The following is an 18,068-nucleotide window of genomic DNA, read 5'->3' as shown; positions in this document are numbered from 1 at the left end:
GCTTGCTTCCATTTATGCATGAAAACATATATAGTATGTATATAGCTATTTTTTCTCAAATCTCAACGAAACCGTTTAAAGAAAGTAAAAGATCAAAGTTTATATATACTAATTAATTTATATATATAGTATCCAAATTAAATGTAAGTAGTCTAGTTGTAGAACATTTTGTACGTCTGTAATTAAAGAGGATGCGTTTGGAGTTGTCCGGTTCAAATCTTGCATGCTTATTAGGTCATGACTGATAAACATATATGAATGTCATTCCAGAGCTCCCCGACTAACATATACTCCAGTACTCTTATGTATATGCATCTCAGTATTTAGTATTCAAAAAGGAATTAAGAAGACAGCAAGAATCCACACAATGTAATTAAGCATTAATAAATGAGAAGGTAATAATTGCGTTGGGATGAGATTGGGACAAAAATTAAAGAAGATACACGATCTGCATGTCAAACACTTGTTGTCCCATTTCATGCCATCGTCCCCTCTCTTAAGTCTATTTCGCTGTCTGTCCCAAACTTCAATTTACATCTCATGCAATTTATTACCACATCTACATATACCTATCCTCCTCTCACGTATATATATATATATTTTTCTTTCTTTTTGTTTTTGTATATATATATATATATATATATATATATATATATATATATATATTAGCTGGTTAAAAATCAGAGTTGATAATTTTAATCATTTAAAAAGAAATTTATAATTACATCCACAAAACTCAATTAAAAAAAAAAAAACAGACAAGAGAAAGATTTATGTTTGATTTAATTTGGGTTTCAATTTGAATAGTGGACCGAATAGAAAAGCCGCCTACTGGGAATTGAGCTTCTTAATAAAGCCCAATTAGGTCCATCGGGCCTTAAAATATCTTTTATATTCCACCTTTTTTTGTTTTGTTTTTATAAATAAATAATTCGGAAAGCGATTGCAAGTTTAGTATGGCGGATAAAAAATTTCCAATATAGCCGAAAAAAGTAAAGAGCGGGAAGCTCAGAGCCGGCGATTCTTAGTTCTCACACTGCCAAACCCAAAAAATTCCCATTAGAGAGAGATGGAGAACAATGCGATGAAGATTCTCGAAGAGATCAAATCTTCCGATGTAAGCTTCTCTTTCTTTTCACAGCTTCGATGATTTGATTTTCTAGGTTTCTGTATATATTCTCCAGTTAATACTGTTTCCGGTAGTGATTTTAACGGATCCTCTCTGTAGAATCAAGAAATTTACTTGTGATTGCTTTGGGTTTCCATGATGTTTCTCATAATTTTGTCGTCCGATTAAGGTTCTTTGTACCGAGTTCTCTTCAATTTGATTGGTATGGATTGAAGTTGCTGCAGCTTAATGTATATTTTTCATCTGAGGTGTATGAAGAAGGAGTAGGAACATTAGGATTTGTTAATTATTCAGAATGGATTCAAGCTGAGGAGTCTTGCTATATTTTTTTATAGATTGATTCGGAAATTCTATTGGTTTTTTGTTGCTGACGAGCTTCGCTTTTTTTCTTCATCAGCTTATCGAGAATCGGGTTCAACTACTCGCACGCCTTAGTCAGTTAGATTTAGAAGAGAATTCTGATTTTCCCTCTTTTGTGCAGAACCTAACAGTATCCTCACATACCTTTTTTTTAAATGTTTCTCTTCCTTTTTCTAAGTTTTGCAATATCTATTAAACTATGTTTGAAATTGAGATGTGTATATCCAAAATCTCTGTGAGTGTGATTGGTGGTTTCGATATAATTAAGTGAGCACTTCAGAGGTGAAGTTATATCTGCTTCATGTTTCATTAGGGTTCTGATGATTAGACACATGCTTTAAGTGGTCTGTTATGTGGCATGTTTCAAGTATTCCTTCACAGCTGTATAGACACTCTGGGAAGACTTCACTTGTCTTGACGTTAGCCAATGTTTGTTGAACAAGGCAATTCTGCCTGTTACTTCTAAATACCTTGCTTTGGATCGGCCTGATTGCTCACTCTACTTTCTTGCTTTTGGTATTAAGGTACAATGTTTTTCATTTTTTTCTGCTTATTGCTCTACCTCAGCTTTAGTAGTCTTGTTGTTTTTTCTTTTCTCACTCTTCTTCCTCTAGGTAAGCCAATGGTGTGCAAAACATTTAAATATGTCTGTAATGTCGATGGAGGAGTCTCAAGAGGAAGAGCATTCCAACATTTTCTTTCAGGTTAGTGATGCTTGATGGTACTGTACGGTAAAGTCTGTCACAGCTAAGTGGTTTCTGGGAAACTGAATTTTGCAGTCATTGTGATGCAGCTTCTTTTGGATTATCTTCGCTTTTCTGCCTCAAGTTTTACTGCTATTGGAAAAACATGTTTCTTGAGTGATCAGGCCTCAGCTGTTACAGTTCATAAGTTTGTTTCGGAGCAGCTGAATTTAATAAAGGAGGTGGTATTGAATGCCAAGGTATCTTTGAAAATCATCTCAATCTTTCACTAGTTGCTACTCGTACTGTATCATAAAACTGGTTCTTTAACATTTTTTTTTTAAAATTGAAGTTACATATTACTACCGTAAACTGAGATTAGTATTATTGCATTCTTGTCATCGGTTTATAGCTTTCACCTTTCTTCTGTAACAGAAAGTTGAATCCTTTTCCTCGGAGATTCTTAAGGCTGTACAAGTAGTAATTGACTCTATTGTTCGTCTGTGCAAAATGTACTCCTCAACAGTGTATCAGGCCGTAAATGAAATCAAGACTAATGAAATTGTTGGGAAGGCAAGGATGGAGGGAGATAACAATGTGTGTAATTTGGTAAGCATAATTATGCTGGGAGTTAAATCTCTGAGTGAATTGGGTATGCTTGCTGCAAAAGATGGTGGTAATCTTGTGACCATTCTCAATACATCATGGAAAGGTGTGATTACATTGCTTCAGATAGATAAGCAGGCAGTGGTATCTAGGGTAGATGTAGGAGAAATCATATTAAAGCTAATATCACTGATCAAGGAGTCTCTGGGATTTGCTGCTCAGGCTTGGTTTTGCTCGGCGAAGGATAACATATCTGCAACAGAAGCCAGAAGGGTCTTTCTTCCTGTGAAGTTTTATCTTATCAATGCTGTTAAAGTTGTGGCGCTGTTTCCAAGCCAAGCGTCTATGGTGTTCAAGGAAATAGCACTCTGCACCTTGATGACCTCTGCTTTCAAATTTTCACTGAGCCAACAGTCCCATGGCAAATCGGCTAGTGAAGTAATGACAGATCTTCTAGAGAAAACGACTGTAGATCTTCTAAGTGCATTGTTGAACACAGCTGAAATAACACAAGAAGTCAGGATCACGCTTCTTGATTTTTTGTTCATAGATGAACAGGATTTTAACAAACAGAGCCATGATTCTCAGACAAAAGCATCATTGGTAGATGTCTTGCCTTTATCTGTCGAATCCACGACAAGTACCTGCGGTTTGCTCCTGGCCCGGGTTTTACTGTTCCAGTCTGTCATGAGGTATTCTTCGGAGCTTGAGGAAGTTGCAAAACTTGCAATCACCAAAAAGTTGTATTGGCTTCTCGACGTATTAACAGAAAAAGAGGTTTACACTTCAGTCCTTTCCTCTCAGCTTCCAATGTCAGATGGTTCTGGGAAGACAATAATCTGGGAATCAATGTTTTCAGCTCTGCTTCTGTCTCTTAAAACCCTTATGATTATACTGTCTTCAACTCCTGCCTGGGAGGAGCTTGAAACATTCCTACTGCAGAACCTCTTGCATCCTCATTTCTTGTGTTGGCAGATAGTTATGGAACTTTGGTGCTTCTGGGTTCGTCATGCCACTGATGATCTGGTGGCTGCTATGATCGATAAACTTTGTGGTTTCATGATGTCAATGTCAGCATCAGAGACGCCGCTTTGTCCAGATTCCGTTCTCAGAAAAACTACAAAGTCCATCTGCTTTCTTCTTACCCACATCCCCAAATCATTAATAGCTCGGGTCTACACAAACGTTTCTACTGAGAGCAGATCTGACTCTACACCAGATGTATATCTAGCCTTGTTACTAGACGGATTTCCGCTGAATTTTCTGCCAGACAAAATCAAAAACGACGCAAAGAGACAGATATCTGCAGATTTCTTCCACTTCATCAAGAACTTCAATGAGAAACCATCACGTTACTCCAGATACACTGTGCTAGGAGCTCCAGTTTTCGCACTCTCTGCTTGCCTTCGGATACTGTAAGTTACTGTGATATTCATTCTGGACACATCTCTGGGGATCTAGTCACACGAGATAGCAAAACCAGATATTTAGTAATTAAATTGTGTGAGCTTTCAGGGTAAATATTTTACAAATTACCCTTATTTATTTTTGTTGTTTTTCTTCTGTGTAGAAAGATGAGCATGTCAGAGATTGATGCCAAAACTCTCAACTTTATCGTCGCACTCATTCAAAAGTACAGAAGCTCCAGAGATGAAACGACGAAGGATCATTACAGTGACATTCTCAGTGAAACGCTATCAATCATCTCAAGAAACGAGCAGCTATTCACTTGCCAAGAGATGGATAATGTCTTAACAGAGCTTCAAAAGCTTTTCAATTCAGAAACTGATAATCGTCATCTGCATAAATCCAAGCCAAATCTTGCTCTCTTCTTGTCAGGACTTAGCAGATACGAGATGTCTGAAATCGAAACCTGTCCAAAGAGCCGCGCGGTTTGGGAACTATACCACTTGCTTCTGAGAAAACGCCACTGGGTTTTGGTTCACAACGCAGTCACTGCGTTTGGACACTTCTGTGCACGTACAAGCTGTAATCAGCTATGGAGATTCGTACCTGAAGATGCGGCTCTTGCCTTTGATATACCTTTTGGAAAAGAAGCAAAAACAGAGCGGTTCATGTCGGAACTAAAAATATTTTTGGAGAAAGAAGAAGCGCTTCTCTCAATCACACCTTCAGAAGAGGAACTCGAGTTACTTTCGAAAGAAGGCACCAAGGTAAAGGCAACAGTGCAGAAGCTTGTAGAAGGAAGAAGGCAGAGGCCAATGGAAGTAGAGAAACGACGGAACAAGAAAAGGAAACTACCAGAAGGAATATGCAGGGGAATGGAGTTATTGCAGAATGGAGTGAAGAGGATTAACGAGGGTTTAAGCGAGTTGAGGTCAGATGAAAATAGGAGTGAAGAATTCCAAAAGAGTTTATTGAATCAGTTTTCGTGTCTTGAAGATCTGGTCTCTCATTTGTTAAGCCTCACTGCGGCTTCGGACTAAGGTGTGTTCTCAGAACTGTTAGAAAACGATAACTTTTTTCTCTTATATCTCTGGCTTTCTTCTTTTCAAAATTACTTAACAAGACGAGAAGGTGAAATAGTAGCGAATTACCTCTTATCAAAAGAGCTAAAAGATGCGGATAATAAGCAATTCACCACAATTTTTTTTGAAGAAAACCAATGAAAAGTACTTGTTTGTTCATGCCTTTAGACGACAAATTTCACACAATCCATTAAGATCCGAATCTTAATTAGCGTTTCTTGTTATCCCACACTGTTAAATATGATCTCTAAGAAAGAACAAGCACTTGTCTTAATAACACCCACTTTCACAAGAGGACCTTGACAAAGACACGTACGGATTAATTACCACATAAAATTTTGAAAAAAACAAATGCAATGTACATACTTGTTTTGTTCATGTCTCTGGACGACCAAAATCCATTAAGATCCGAATCTCTCTAACTTTGGGTCAAACCACACACTAGTTTTTAGGTAGATTATGGTTTTTGTTTTTCTTAAAATCTAATTTGTTGCCATTTAAGATTTTATAAAATTAGTTCTCTTAAAAAAAATAGGGAATCTACTTTTTATGAGATTTTACTCATCTTCACAGAAAAACCAAAAACCCTTTTTATTGGTTTTTTTCAACGTAAGTGTATTTTTTTTTTCAATTTTCAATTTTTTATTTTATTTTATTTTTTTAATTTTTTTTTTGAACAAAAACCAAAAACTAATTATTTAAAAAATAAAAGCTAAAATCCAGTTTAAAATCTCACTACATTCATGGCCTAAGTGCCAATGGTCAATTTTACTGATTTGCTGGTCAAACCGTATTTATTAGTAATAACCCAACTAAGAAAACTCTTTTGGCAATTTTATCTGATTGGGTAAATTAGTCAAAATGTCATTATTATGTAAGGAAAAAAATGTAGAGCCACTGGGAGATAGATGTTATAAAATAAACTCCAAGGCAGTCTGACTTAAAAATGTATTAACAAAAATGGGAGTTGATCAGCAAAAAGTCAATATAGCTTTCTTGTTCGTGTGTCTTTTGTTTGGTTCGGGTCATGGGAAGATCCCACCCTTCTGGCGCGATACGTTCGTCACGATGACAAACTCGCTTGGCGGTCCACCTCTTACCGTACATTGCAAATCCAAGCAAGACGACCTAGGAACTCACGTGGCGCCTTTCCACCAAAATTACCAATTCAAGTTTCAACCAAATATTTGGAAATCAACATTGTACTTTTGCAGTTTTCAATGGGACAAACAATTCAAATGGTTTGATATATTTGATGCTGTGAGAGATCAAGATGTATGTAAAGATAAATGTAACTGGGATATCAGAGCTAATGGTCCATGCAGGCTCGATAAAAAAGCCCCTACATGTTTTCCTTGGAAGTAGTTGTTTTATATCATATATCTGATGAAAATATGATATAGATGATCAAATTCAATAAAATCAGTTTTTTTGTTTGTTTTTTTTTACAGCATTAATTCAGTAAAATCAATCAATATAAAACATATTATTCGTTATCTTTGGTGTCCAAAATGACAGCGGGATCTTCCTTCCACACAACATCATCATAAGAAAACGCTTTGGCAAAACAAGTAATCAACTGCTCATGAACCACTTCTTCCGAAGGAAGCAGATCATCCGTCTCTCTTTTCAAAGATGTGACTTCCTTATCAGCAATCCCACAAGGCACAATGTGCTCAAAGTACTTCATATCAGGATCTATGTTGAAGGCCAACCCATGACTAGTGATTCCAGAAGATATCCGAACCCCAATAGCACCGATCTTTCTATCCCCAACCCAAACTCCAGTCTCACATTTGTTCCCTGGACGAGCTTTCACGCCATACATTGAAGCAAATTCGATCATTGACCGCTCCAATGTCTCCACATAGTTTCTAGCACCATAACCGATGCCGCGCAAAGAAATGATAGGATATAAGATGGCTTGATGAGGGCCATGGAATGTGATATCTCCTCCTCTTTGGGTATAATGAAGTTCAGCTCCAATCTTAGTGAGTTCAGATTGAGGGATCAGTAGATTGTGATCGGTTCTACGTTTTCCGAGTGTGTAAGTTGGTGGATGCTGAAGGGAGAGGAGGGTATCTGGGATTTGATGAGCTTTTCTCTCGGAAACTAACTTGTCTTGAATTTTAAGGGATTTCAAATAGTTGACAGTGCCTAGCCTCCAAACCTCCAACGTTCTAGGGGATCTCATTTCCTGCACAATTATCATCGAATCCATAACTAATCACTTCATCTCTAGATACTTAGGAAGATTACTAGAGCCAACACAAACTTGGTATTACTAAACGCATGACTAAAACAGCAAAAACAAATTCCAAAAAAGAACAAAAGATAACGTAAAGAAACAAATCTGAGGAGCTAGGATACAAACACAAAAGACAGAGACATGCATAGTTTTCGGTAGTACCAGGTCTGTGAGGCATTTCATCGAACAGTGAACATGCATAGACAAAAACCCGATAAAAACCAATAAAAGTGATCGAATACATCGTACAAGGGTAAGTAATCGCTAAAGTGAGAGACTTTGAAAGAGAAGATTACCGATATCGTTCCAATTCTTCTCCTCCACCGAAGAGTTTTTTGAGAGACAGCTTCTCCACCAGATAATTTCCAGATTTAATAAAACTTCAAAAATCAACGACTTTGCACTTTGTACCCTTAACTTTTCAAATTTCACAAAACTACGCCTTATCTTTAACATATCTCACAAATAATTTCTCTTTTTTAGTTTTAAGAAGAGATAACCCAATAATCCGAACTACAAATATTCCCATGGATGATGATATGATGATGTTTCCATATCCCTTTTGTATTCCAGAATTCAGAAAAAAAAAATACACATAAAAGGGAAAAGATTGTACACTTTCAAAACTTAGTGGGTCTATCTAATTCGAAGAAACAGTTTCAGTTTTCCAAAAGTTTGATCTTCTCGAGACAACTGTTCATCTGCCGAATCTCCTCTTCAGACAAGCTTTTACTAGACTGCTCAAACTTCTCCTTGTCGCACTTCAAGGCCGTCTCTTTACACGCTCTAATGCAACCGCTGATATCTAGCAAGTTTAGGACCACCGGACAGTTTCCGATGCTTTTGACCAACGTGATTGCCGACCACACTTGTCTGTGTTCCTCTCTTGATGATCTTACAATGCATAGCTTCGTGATTGGATTCACGTATTTCACCTGGAAGGATCCCAGAGACGAACCTAAACCACACTCCCCGAAATTGACGAGGATGCTGTCTTTGATCGCTTTGGATAGATTGAACTGTGTAAGAATAATTGGAGTTCCTTCTCCGAGAAGATCCTTGTCTGGATCCAGAAAAACCTCCATTAACATGTATCTGTTCTTAAATCCCACCATGCTTGCTTCCTCAATTTGATACTGAACTAAGCGGCGGCTAAAATAATTCTGAAGACTTTAGGGGTTTTATATGTAAGAATAAGAAGAAGAAGACTATCCACGTGACTCCACGTGACTTAACTAATTAATGGACTTGGGTATTTAAATTTACCCTTATATGGGCCTAGTGAAAAGCCCAGTTCATGTTATCTCCCTTGTGTTGTCGCATTTTCTTCATCGGAATCCCTAGAACAGACACTCGATTTTTCAGCAAAATTCAAATCGAATCAATTTGATCGAGATACTGGGCGTTGAAGATGACGGAGGCGATGATAAGGAATAAGCCAGGAATGGCGAGTGTGAAGGATATGCCGCTGCTTCAGGATGGTCCGCCACCGGGTGGGTTCGCACCGGTACGATATGCTCGCCGGATATCCAATACGGGTCCTAGTGCTATGGCCATGTTCCTTGCTGTTTCTGGTGCTTTTGCTTGGGGAATGTATCAGGTCGGTCAAGGAAACAAAATCCGCAGGTAAGATTGAGAATGCTATAGCGAGATCGCCTTTGCTGAAATTTGTGTTGTGAAGTGATGACCAGAATAATGTAGTAAACAAAAAGGTCTGCTTTTTGGTTATCATTGTTGAAACTTGAGAGGAATCAGCGTGATCAGAGATATTGGTGTATATAATTTAGCTTCTTGTTAGGAATATTTCAGCTTGTGTCTTTCTATAAAGTGTCTAACAATCTGTAAAAACCCCTTAAGCCACATTTGTTAAAAGGTGAACCTGCTATGAAGAAAGGAAGCTTCTAGTTGTTAGTTATTATAGTAGTATTTGGGGATACGGTTTTCTCAGTAGTTAGATTTGGTAGCCGTTAGTATTATATACTTCTGTCAGCTAGCTTTTCAACTAGAATCTTCTTATGCTTTTGCAATGGTTTGCTTCTAAACTAGAAAAACCTTATAATTCTTGTCATGGACATCCTTAACTTCTCATCAGAAACTTTGGATTACATTGTGATGTTAGAAAGTATCAAGTATAAGTGTGTATTCAGATTCAAAGTTCTAATTAACATTGATGTGATGTTTAGGGCGTTGAAGGAAGAGAAGTATGCTGCTCGTAGAACAATACTTCCCATTCTTCAAGCAGAAGAAGATGAAAGGTAATATTCTCAAATTAATTCTTTGTTCCTAGAGCAACCTTCAGGTAGTAAATCTTGTTTCAATCTGCGGTTTGCATTCTTTGTATATATTAGGTTTGTGTCTGAGTGGAAAAAGTATTTGGAATACGAAGCTGATGTAATGAAGGATGTACCGGGATGGAAAGTTGGTGAGAATGTGTACAATTCTGGTCGTTGGATGCCACCGGCTACTGGGGAACTCCGTCCTGATGTCTGGTGATGCATATGATGATGAATGCTTCACTGAGGATTGACATTGTACTTGTTTTATCTTTTTGTCATCGGGTAATAAGAGAATGATTCAACATACAGTATTCTTCTTGTATTGGTTTTGCTGGAACATCAATCTCTGTGTGTTTTTTTCTGTAAGTTTTTCAACCGTAAGATGAGTGTAAAAGAAACAGTTACATCAGCAAGCTTCCCAGAGTGGTGGTTTAGTTTTCGGTTTACGAATTTGGAATTTGGTTTATAAAGACGATAATACAGAACTTGGTTTACTTACGTCAGCTGAAATAAATAAAAAATTCGATTAAACCAAAACCCGGTTTATTATGGTTTCCATGTTTGGCTCTTTACTAACAAGTGTCTGTAACTAATTTGCCTATATCAAACCCAAAAGATATCGTCATCGAAGTTCAAAAGCAAAAATATCTTCTTTCTCTCTCTCCTCCTCCTCTCTCTTCTCTCTCACTGAGCAAACCATGATTAGTGTCACCTCCAAGCTCTCTCTCCTTCCTCCATGCTTCTCTGTCGTTAACTCTTCATCTTCGCGTTCAAAAGGTGCTCAATTTCGTTTTGTCATATCTTCTCTTTGTTGCACTCTGTCTACACACATCCGCTGATTCTTCAATTTTTTTAAAAGACCCGTCTTTACAATATTTCGAGTGCAAACGATCCCTGGAATTCTTCAAAGGGATGGAATTTTATGTTTAGATTCGGAATTTGTTTTGGAACATATTGATTATGTTTGTCGAATGCTTGAACTGGTCTTCCATGGCTGTCACTATCGAGCTGGAACTTTGAAGATAGAATTTTGTGTTAGATTAGTACGTTTTAATGTACTGTGGCAACCTAGCAATTTTATGCTTGAAAATATAGAGAATTTAAGAACAGATTTTGTTTTATATAGCATCGATCTTTGCCTTGTGTATTTTTATTTTCACCCCGGAGCCTGCATGAAGCCTTCTCAAAAGGTTTTTAACGCAGATGTGAATTCAGAGCCAAAAAATAAAGTTAAACTAAGACAAGACTGGAGGGAAAAGTCCAAACCTATCCCACCTGGAGGAACCTATCCAGCTAAAGACCATTGCAGGTTTGTCTTTTTTGTTGTTGTTGTGTGTTTACCTCCCTAATTTTGTTTTGCTCTTATCAAAATGCTTGGTGTTTTAATGGGTTTGCAGTCGGTGTGGGCTGTGCGACACCTACTACATTGCCCATGTGAAGGATGCGTGTGCATTCCTTGGAGATGGAATGTCAAGGATTGAGGTGATGTCTATGGCCTTGATATGGATAAGATTTGCTACAATTTTAATTGATCGCTAAAGATTCTTAGTTTGTTAAAATTTTAAGTTTTTGTACAGAGCTTGGAACCGGTTGTGCATGGTAGAGGAAGGAATGCAGATTCCTTACAAGATACATATTTTGGGGTGCATCAAGAGCAGCTCTATGCTCGTAAGTTGAAGCCTGTTGAAGGTATAAAGACGCTTCCTTACCACTGTTACATTCTCTCGCAATGTCTTTTCTTGGCTCAATCTTTAAGATAAAAAATTGCTTTGTCTTACTGGTTACTCTTTTGTTTCTTTGTATACAATATCATGTACATGAAGCTAAAAGACATTTTGTTTGGATCATAAAAGCCATCTTGATATTGAAAGCTATATAACATTTGCATTTATGTGGTTATATATAGGGATTAATGTCCACCTAAGCTTGAATTGGGATTAGCTTTGTTGTTTACTTTTCCTTCTATCTTCGGTTTCAGGAGCACAGTGGACTGGGATTGTCACAACCATAGCCATTGAGATGTTGAAATCTAATATGGTTGAGGCTGTTGTCTGTGTGCAGAGGTAGCACTGCTGTTGAATTTTTAAAATGGACTAGGCTGACACTTATCAACCATGTTTCAGATTTTCCATCTAATCATGTAACTGATTTATTGAAAACTACAGTGATCCTGAAGACAGATTATCTCCAAGACCAGTATTAGCCAGGTAAACAACTTTCCTTCTGTGGTTTAATTGAGGCCAATTTTCCTCAAGTCTTTGTTTTGATTGTGGATTCATATCCAGTTCATATCCAGTTCATATCCAGCTGTTAATCCATATTCAGCTGTTACTTTGACTTTATAGACCTCATGATGTTTCATTTCTTTTCACTCCAAGGACACCTGAAGAAGTTTTGGCTGCAAGAGGTGTCAAGCCAACTCTGTCTCCTAATCTGAATACTCTTGAATTAATTGAGGTTATCTGCAGAACCCTCTTATCTTGTATGTGTTCGCCAAGTCCATTTTAAATGAAACTGAAAGTTGCATTGTAACAGACTTCCGGAGTGAAACGTCTTCTTTTTTGTGGTGTGGGTTGCCAAGTGCAAGGTATGGATTCAACATACTTTTTCTAAACGTATATTTCAAGTTTCTCCCATACTGTGACTCTCGTAGTATTGTAATGCAGAGTGATTTCTTATACTGCAGCATTGAGATCAGTAGAGCAGCATCTGAATCTGGAGAAGTTGTATGTCCTAGGCACCAATTGTGGTAATCTCCTCATCCTATCTAGATTTGCTAGTTCTCCAGAAACGTCACAACAAGTTCTTGTGTGGTGCTAACATTCCGTGTTGTATATGTTGCTTTGGGGTCTCGTATGCATAGGTCTAGGATTGCTAATCACATGTTTTTAACAAGTAATAATAACATCTTTAATCAATAGTGGACAATGGAACACGAGATGGACTAGACAAGTTTCTGAAAGCAGCTAGTAAGGAGCCAGAAACTGTTCTTCATTATGAATTTATGCAAGATTATAAGGTCAGCATTAATATGAAACCATTACTTATCTTATCTGAGCTTTTCTTTGGCAATGCTAATCCTGTTCAACTTCTCTTATAGGTCCAACTCAAACACTTGGACGGACACATTGAAGAGGTATAGTCGCTTAAAATAATGTGTTGTTCTGCAATGTTGCAGCTTAAAGCCGTTTTAATTTTATTTTGGCTATAACAGGTTCCCTATTTCTCTCTACCAGCAAACGATTTAGTAGATGTCATAGCTCCATCATGTTATAGGTAATACAAGTCTTTTCATTGGTGCTATACCTTGAAAATTGAAATAGACGAGCTATTGGAAACTTGTAAAAATTGTCTACAAACCTTTTTTTTTTTTTTTTTAAATGTCTGCAGCTGCTTTGATTACACAAATGCATTAGCGGTGAGTGTCTCTCTTGCAATTAAGATGTCTTTCCACTTATTTTTGAGTCTGCCAATTCCAAACATTTCCTTAAAGTGTATGTTCTTCTTAATCTAGGATTTGGTTATCGGTTACATGGGTGTTCCGAAGTATTCAGGTGTGAACATGACTGACCATCCACAGTATATTACAGTGAGGTCAATATTTCTACTTATTTACAATGGACCATATAGGTTTGCCAGGTTGGATAAAATTAGTTTTGTTCATGCCTTAAAACCACAGAAATGAACGTGGGAAAGAAATGCTCAGCTTGGTAGAAAACCTTTTGGAGATCACTCCAACAATCAGCAGCGTAAAATTTCTAACCTTTTTGTTTCTTATTATATTTAAGACTTAGGAGTCAGTTTAACATGGTTTACAAAAAAAAAAAAAAAAAAAGGAATCAGTTTAACATAAAACTAAAACAAACACATCTTTTTGCTACTGTTTCAGGGTGATCGACGACCTTTTGTGACAGAAACCGTCAAGGCAGACGATGATGCTAAGTTTGGTATGTTTTCAAACTTATTTGTTTCTTGACATCTTCTAGTTCAAGCTATGCTACATCCCAAAAAGTGATTTCTTATGAAATGTTTGCAACTAACATTGTGCTGTAGTCTTCTAATTTTTCTAATTTTCTATAATTCTTAGGTCGAGGTCCTGCTCAGCCAGCACCGCTATTTGTTGGAAACATTATTGCGTTCATCCTAAGTTTGGTAAGCTTCTTTTGAACACAAACAGGGAAGCAAGTTCATTGTATATAAAGGCAAGACTCTCTTAACGTGCAAAAGCATATGCTTGCTTCAGGTTGGTCCTAAGGGACTAGAATTTGCGCGGTACTCATTGGATTACCATACCATCAGAAATTATTTACATGTAAACCGCAAATGGGGAAAACAGAGGTAAAAATCTGAAGCACACTCTTATAGATAAACGTTCATACTAACTGTGTGTTTTCTGTATTATCGAATCGCCCTCTAATAACCAAAGATGCATTATCATCTGCAGAGCCGACAGCCACATGCCATCATATGCCAAAAAGATAGTGGAAATGTACAACAAAAACGGCCAAATAGATCAAATGATCTCCAAGAAATGAACGATATAGGTCATCTCATGTAAGTTTGCAAGTGTATATTCCATCCATCCAACAGTGTGTAAATGTACATTGGTCCTACTGTTTCTCAACTTGTAGTATGTTAGTAATATCCAAAAGTATTTCCCTCGTGACTTTGGTAAGACACCGGCAAGAAAAGATGGGTCGGTTTGGTGTTTTCTGACATAGAAGAGAGAATAAGAAACAGTCTAAATCAGCGGCTGAATCAAAAGGAAACCCCATGTGGTTTCCGTCCTCCATATCTTTAGGTTAAGGTGATGTCTGAGTAAAAGGTTGCAGGGTTTTGCATGAGAACATGAATAACTGTTTTAAGAGGATGGGAACCAGACATTTACACAGTTGGGGGGAATTAGCTTTTAATGTTTTTGTTTGCACAGAGAAGAAGGAACCATTGTTTTACTTCACTCACTCATCAGTCATCACCATAATTCAAGAATAGTAAACTGCAGAAATTTGCTCTTCTTTTTTTGTCCTTTAGTTTGTCAATTCTCTGTTCTGCTGGTTCAATGACTTTGCTGCAGACTCTCTCAGAACCTCAAGTGAAACTCATAAATGTCCGGTCTTTGGCACCATAGTTTGTATTATATTCAACAGAGACTTGTCCATATACAGAGTATATAAACGTTTTTGTTTCTCTATTCAGTGAAATAAAGCTTACCTTCAATAATTTTTTAACTGCAATTTGACTGATCAAAAATGTTGGTCAATGCATATTTTCGGAATTGTATCCGTTTTCAAAATATATATCATATGTTAACATATGATTTCATTAATACATGTTATGGACAAGATAAACTATCAAACATATTCTAATTATTAATTATAATCTTAATTAGATACTCATGTTTTTCAGTGAATGTAATAAATCTTTGGACAATAAAAATCCATTTGTCTACAAATTCATAATCCCTAATGGATTTTGCATATCTTGGATAAATGCATGTTTTTATTTTATCATTAAATGCATGTTTTTTTTTGTACTATACAACATTTTATTTTGCTTTCCTGGGATAGTGGGATTTGAGTACTCATGAGAAAATCTGTTATATGGATGGTCTACGATAATCATGTGTAATCTCAATCATTTGCCAAAATTAAATCATTACGAAAATGGCTAATAATTCCTAAATCACTAAAATAACAGCTCTAACTTGTGAGAGTTATTCTTCCAATAATAATGAAACAGCATGAAATTAGTTGTTTCTTCTCCATTTTCCTAATCAACAACAAAAAAAATGATAAGAGATAACCCTTAGAACATGCATGCATCACCAGGATTTACAAAAACCGTAAAATATTTGTCATATTAGATTAAGCAAAACTTCTTACAGAGTTCAAAATCTAAAATGAATAAGGAAAAACAAAACAAACAACAAAAATATAAAAAGGCATTCTCAAAATAAAATAAACATATATATAAATAAGCCACATCTTCCTAATAAACAAAGAAAAAAAAATCCCCCAAATTTTTTTCTTTTCACAATTCTTTTTTTTTCTTGGGTTTTTTTTTGGTTCTTCCAAGGAGAGGGCTTAATTATCTTTTTTTTTTTTTTTTGGTTGGGTTTGAAATCCATTATAATAAATATTTCCTAATAGTATTGTATTTTATTTGAAAGATGATTTAGAAATGTGAGATACATCGACGATGACGAGCAGCAGCAGTTTTCTTCTGTTGCTTAGATTCTTCTTTCCATCTGTTAGCAATGTCATGAGCCACACTCATCGCATCCAGCGACGCACCGAACAGCCCTTTTCTCGTGAACCCTACCGCATACAATCCTGCCTCTCCTTTCCATCCGTTTGGAAACGGGTTCTTTGGTATCCCATCATCCGAGAAGAAGTCATTGTCCTGTAAAAATATATTGAATCCAGCACCAAAATTAGTACACCCCAACATTTTTATTAATCAGTCAAAACATCATAGTCCTAACTGTCATTACCGGACCATTATTTCTATATCTCTAATAACCAAAATTTAGATATTAAAAATAAAAACTCGTACCACGATTTTTGTATCCATTTCGATGAAAATATAAATGTAAATATATATTATTTTTCCTTTCAAATTTGTATTTATTGTTGGTCACATTCGAAACACAATTTGAGTCGGGTTTTCACTTAACTCGGACCGGGTCGGGTGGGTATTTGTGGTTTTTTCTTCCGACATCATTAAATGTCTAAAATTTAAGCTATATCTTTTTTTAGACGAAAATAAGGAAAGATGTAGTTTTGTGTTTTAATTACCTTAAGCCATGAAGGGACGTTGCTTCTGTACCCGGTAGCTAGAATAACGGAATCAATCTCAAGAACACGGCCATCGACTAACTCGACTTTTCCTCTTCCGAACTTTATGATTCCGGGGACGATTTTGATCTTTCCCGATCTTATTTTAGGCAATGCTCCGATGTCGAGTACCGGAGTTTTCCCTTCCTTGTTCTTTAGCTCTAACGGCCCCATTTTTGGCCTTTTTAGACCGTAATTGTCGGTGTTCCCCAAAACTATCCTCGCCAGAAGGAGCAAGGTCTTGTCCGCGAGCCAAACCGGCATATACTTCATCATCGTTACTCCCAACTCAAACGTTGATTTCCCAAATATCTCTCTTGGTAACACATGAACCTGATAGATCAAGAAGAAAAAAGCAGAGTATTAGATACTAGTAAAACAGAGGATGCTCTGCTTTCGAATGAAAAGAGTAGAACTTTCTGGTACTTACGGAACTACGAACGACCATCGATGGGTTTGCTCCGTGGTTGTAGAGATCGAGAGAGACTTCCATACCGGAGTTTCCACATCCCACGACCAAAACCTTTTTCCCTTGGTACCTTCCACCGGATTTATAGTCACCAGCATGGAGAACATCGCCCCCAAAATCCTCTAGACCTTCGAAATCTGGCACAACTTTCTCAGCATTCTCTCCCGTAGCCACCACAATCCACCTGCAGATATACTCAAACTCGCAAGAACCGAGCTGCCCCATCTTCGAAATGGTTTTAACCCGCCATAGCCCGAACGTCTCGTCGTATTTAGCGGACTGGACCGTTTCGTTAAACTTAGGGCTGATATCGAAGTTGGCTGCGTAGGCCTCAAGGTACTGAATAAACTGAAACTTGGTTGGGTACTCCGGGAACTCATCCGGGAAAGGATAGTTTGGTAACTGGCAGAACTGTTTGGGGAGGTGGAGTTTGAGACGATCGTAGGTTCTGTTTTGCCATAAAGAAGCAATGCAGTTAGCTCGCTCGAGGATTATGAACGGTACTCCTTCACGTTTCAAGCCCGCGGCTACGGCCAGACCTGATGGACCAGCTCCTACGATGACCGGACCGTTGACCCAGATGCAACGCCGCGAGAAAATGTCGCCTTCGGGGATGAAGTTTTGGAACATACTCGAGATGTTGATAGACTTCTTGTTATTATTTCCATACATCTTTCACAGAGTACTTTAGAGTAATTTGCTTGTCTGGTTCTGCTTCTGAGAAGAAAAAGAGAAGAACTTTTGAGAATGTGTGAAAAAGGAAAAAAAAATATCAGATATTGGAAGCTTTTTAGGACAAGAGGATGGATATGTAAGTGTATGTGTGTGTTTTGTTGGATTGAAGAAGGAGATGTATAAATAGGGAAGAATGACTTAGAGCAAATTGGTATTTGTAAAATTAGAAAATATTGTTAATATTATTATTATAGTTTAGCTTCTGAATGTTATTTATATATCTCAGATGATAAAGCT

At 37.1% G+C, this 18,068-nt stretch overlaps 7 protein-coding genes across 9 annotated transcripts; 4 read left to right on the top strand and 3 right to left on the bottom strand.

Annotated features, from left to right (window-relative positions):
• The first annotated feature begins 1,006 nt into the window (after positions 1-1,006).
• Positions 1,007-5,322, top strand: LOC17898072. The gene is made up of 7 exons (XM_006306619.2): positions 1,007-1,117; positions 1,527-1,619; positions 1,879-2,013; positions 2,104-2,193; positions 2,283-2,432; positions 2,608-4,193; positions 4,349-5,322. The coding sequence occupies exons 1-7, from the start codon at positions 1,070-1,072 to the stop codon at positions 5,223-5,225; spliced, it is 2,979 nt and encodes a 992-aa protein (XP_006306681.1). The 5' UTR covers positions 1,007-1,069; the 3' UTR covers positions 5,226-5,322.
• Positions 5,323-6,201: 879 nt separating this feature from the next.
• Positions 6,202-6,709, top strand: LOC17896894 (S-protein homolog 5). The gene has a single exon (XM_006304364.2). The coding sequence runs from the start codon at positions 6,228-6,230 to the stop codon at positions 6,630-6,632; it is 405 nt and encodes a 134-aa protein (XP_006304426.1). The 5' UTR covers positions 6,202-6,227; the 3' UTR covers positions 6,633-6,709.
• A 15-nt stretch (positions 6,710-6,724) lies between these two features.
• On the bottom strand, positions 6,725-7,915 carry LOC17897403 (octanoyltransferase). Of its 2 annotated transcripts, none has more exons than XM_006305474.2 (2): positions 7,812-7,915; positions 6,725-7,464 (listed from the first exon to the last, which is right to left on the bottom strand). In XM_006305474.2, the coding sequence occupies exon 2, from the start codon at positions 7,459-7,461 to the stop codon at positions 6,754-6,756; it is 708 nt and encodes a 235-aa protein (XP_006305536.2). In that variant the 5' UTR covers positions 7,462-7,464; positions 7,812-7,915; the 3' UTR covers positions 6,725-6,753. The 2 variants fall into 2 exon arrangements, with proteins under 2 accessions (XP_006305536.2, XP_023644389.1); XM_023788621.1 differs by lacking the exon at positions 7,812-7,915 and adding an exon at positions 7,678-7,782.
• Positions 7,916-7,972: 57 nt separating this feature from the next.
• LOC17898317 (probable ribonuclease P/MRP protein subunit POP5) lies at positions 7,973-8,803 on the bottom strand. The gene has a single exon (XM_006303335.2). The coding sequence runs from the start codon at positions 8,628-8,630 to the stop codon at positions 8,175-8,177; it is 456 nt and encodes a 151-aa protein (XP_006303397.1). The 5' UTR covers positions 8,631-8,803; the 3' UTR covers positions 7,973-8,174.
• A 57-nt stretch (positions 8,804-8,860) lies between these two features.
• Positions 8,861-10,237, top strand: LOC17897110 (NADH dehydrogenase [ubiquinone] 1 alpha subcomplex subunit 13-A). The gene is made up of 3 exons (XM_006304232.2): positions 8,861-9,141; positions 9,699-9,770; positions 9,864-10,237. The coding sequence occupies exons 1-3, from the start codon at positions 8,927-8,929 to the stop codon at positions 10,006-10,008; spliced, it is 432 nt and encodes a 143-aa protein (XP_006304294.1). The 5' UTR covers positions 8,861-8,926; the 3' UTR covers positions 10,009-10,237.
• Positions 10,238-10,427: 190 nt separating this feature from the next.
• Positions 10,428-14,458, top strand: LOC17899769 (7-hydroxymethyl chlorophyll a reductase, chloroplastic). Of its 2 annotated transcripts, none has more exons than XM_023788620.1 (19): positions 10,428-10,568; positions 11,007-11,100; positions 11,189-11,273; positions 11,369-11,480; positions 11,770-11,854; positions 11,957-11,998; positions 12,170-12,248; positions 12,327-12,378; positions 12,478-12,540; positions 12,713-12,810; positions 12,892-12,927; positions 13,006-13,067; positions 13,182-13,209; positions 13,306-13,385; positions 13,471-13,540; positions 13,681-13,738; positions 13,879-13,943; positions 14,035-14,129; positions 14,236-14,458. In XM_023788620.1, the coding sequence occupies exons 1-19, from the start codon at positions 10,490-10,492 to the stop codon at positions 14,324-14,326; spliced, it is 1,374 nt and encodes a 457-aa protein (XP_023644388.1). In that variant the 5' UTR covers positions 10,428-10,489; the 3' UTR covers positions 14,327-14,458. The 2 variants fall into 2 exon arrangements, with proteins under 2 accessions (XP_023644388.1, XP_006304690.1); XM_006304628.2 differs by having other exon boundaries at positions 10,490-10,568; positions 10,995-11,100.
• Positions 14,459-15,912: 1,454 nt separating this feature from the next.
• On the bottom strand, positions 15,913-17,864 carry LOC17897566 (probable indole-3-pyruvate monooxygenase YUCCA3). Its single transcript, XM_006303617.2, has 3 exons — positions 17,058-17,864; positions 16,589-16,960; positions 15,913-16,193 (listed from the first exon to the last, which is right to left on the bottom strand). Exons 1-3 carry the CDS (start codon positions 17,766-17,768, stop codon positions 15,966-15,968), a joined length of 1,311 nt encoding a protein of 436 aa, XP_006303679.1. The 5' UTR covers positions 17,769-17,864; the 3' UTR covers positions 15,913-15,965.
• Between the last annotated feature and the right edge of the window lie 204 nt (positions 17,865-18,068).

The sequence above is a fragment of the Capsella rubella genome, unplaced genomic scaffold (genome assembly GCF_000375325.1).
Source record: "Capsella rubella cultivar Monte Gargano unplaced genomic scaffold, Caprub1_0 scaffold_1, whole genome shotgun sequence".
In the NCBI taxonomy this organism is placed as follows: domain Eukaryota; kingdom Viridiplantae; phylum Streptophyta; class Magnoliopsida; order Brassicales; family Brassicaceae; genus Capsella; species Capsella rubella.
This window is presented reverse-complemented; position numbering and strand designations above follow the sequence as displayed.

Bases quoted from the DNA above. Each gene is read 5' to 3' on its own strand.
- LOC17899769 (XM_006304628.2), top strand. From the start codon at position 10,490: ATGATTAGTGTCACCTCCAAGCTCTCTCTCCTTCCTCCATGCTTCTCT. The intron at 13,386-13,470 runs GTCAATATTTCT...TTAAAACCACAG, and splicing joins CCACAGTATATTACAGTGAG to AAATGAACGTGGGAAAGAAA. The intron at 13,944-14,034 runs GTAAGCTTCTTT...TGCTTGCTTCAG, and splicing joins TTGCGTTCATCCTAAGTTTG to GTTGGTCCTAAGGGACTAGA.
- LOC17896894 (XM_006304364.2), top strand. From the start codon at position 6,228: ATGGGAGTTGATCAGCAAAAAGTCAATATAGCTTTCTTGTTCGTGTGT.
- LOC17897566 (XM_006303617.2), bottom strand. From the start codon at position 17,768: ATGTATGGAAATAATAACAAGAAGTCTATCAACATCTCGAGTATGTTC. The intron at 16,961-17,057 runs GTAAGTACCAGA...TTGATCTATCAG, and splicing joins CGATGGTCGTTCGTAGTTCC to GTTCATGTGTTACCAAGAGA. The intron at 16,194-16,588 runs GTAATTAAAACA...ATATTTTTACAG, and splicing joins ACGTCCCTTCATGGCTTAAG to GACAATGACTTCTTCTCGGA.
- LOC17897403 (XM_023788621.1), bottom strand. From the start codon at position 7,716: ATGCATGTTCACTGTTCGATGAAATGCCTCACAGACCTG. The intron at 7,465-7,677 runs GTACTACCGAAA...ATAATTGTGCAG, and splicing joins TGAAATGCCTCACAGACCTG to GAAATGAGATCCCCTAGAAC.
- LOC17897110 (XM_006304232.2), top strand. From the start codon at position 8,927: ATGACGGAGGCGATGATAAGGAATAAGCCAGGAATGGCGAGTGTGAAG. The intron at 9,142-9,698 runs GTAAGATTGAGA...TGTGATGTTTAG, and splicing joins CAAGGAAACAAAATCCGCAG to GGCGTTGAAGGAAGAGAAGT. The intron at 9,771-9,863 runs GTAATATTCTCA...TGTATATATTAG, and splicing joins CAAGCAGAAGAAGATGAAAG to GTTTGTGTCTGAGTGGAAAA.
- LOC17898072 (XM_006306619.2), top strand. From the start codon at position 1,070: ATGGAGAACAATGCGATGAAGATTCTCGAAGAGATCAAATCTTCCGAT. The intron at 1,620-1,878 runs GTATCCTCACAT...ACAGCTGTATAG, and splicing joins CTTTTGTGCAGAACCTAACA to ACACTCTGGGAAGACTTCAC. The intron at 2,433-2,607 runs GTATCTTTGAAA...CTTCTGTAACAG, and splicing joins AGGTGGTATTGAATGCCAAG to AAAGTTGAATCCTTTTCCTC.
- LOC17898317 (XM_006303335.2), bottom strand. From the start codon at position 8,630: ATGGTGGGATTTAAGAACAGATACATGTTAATGGAGGTTTTTCTGGAT.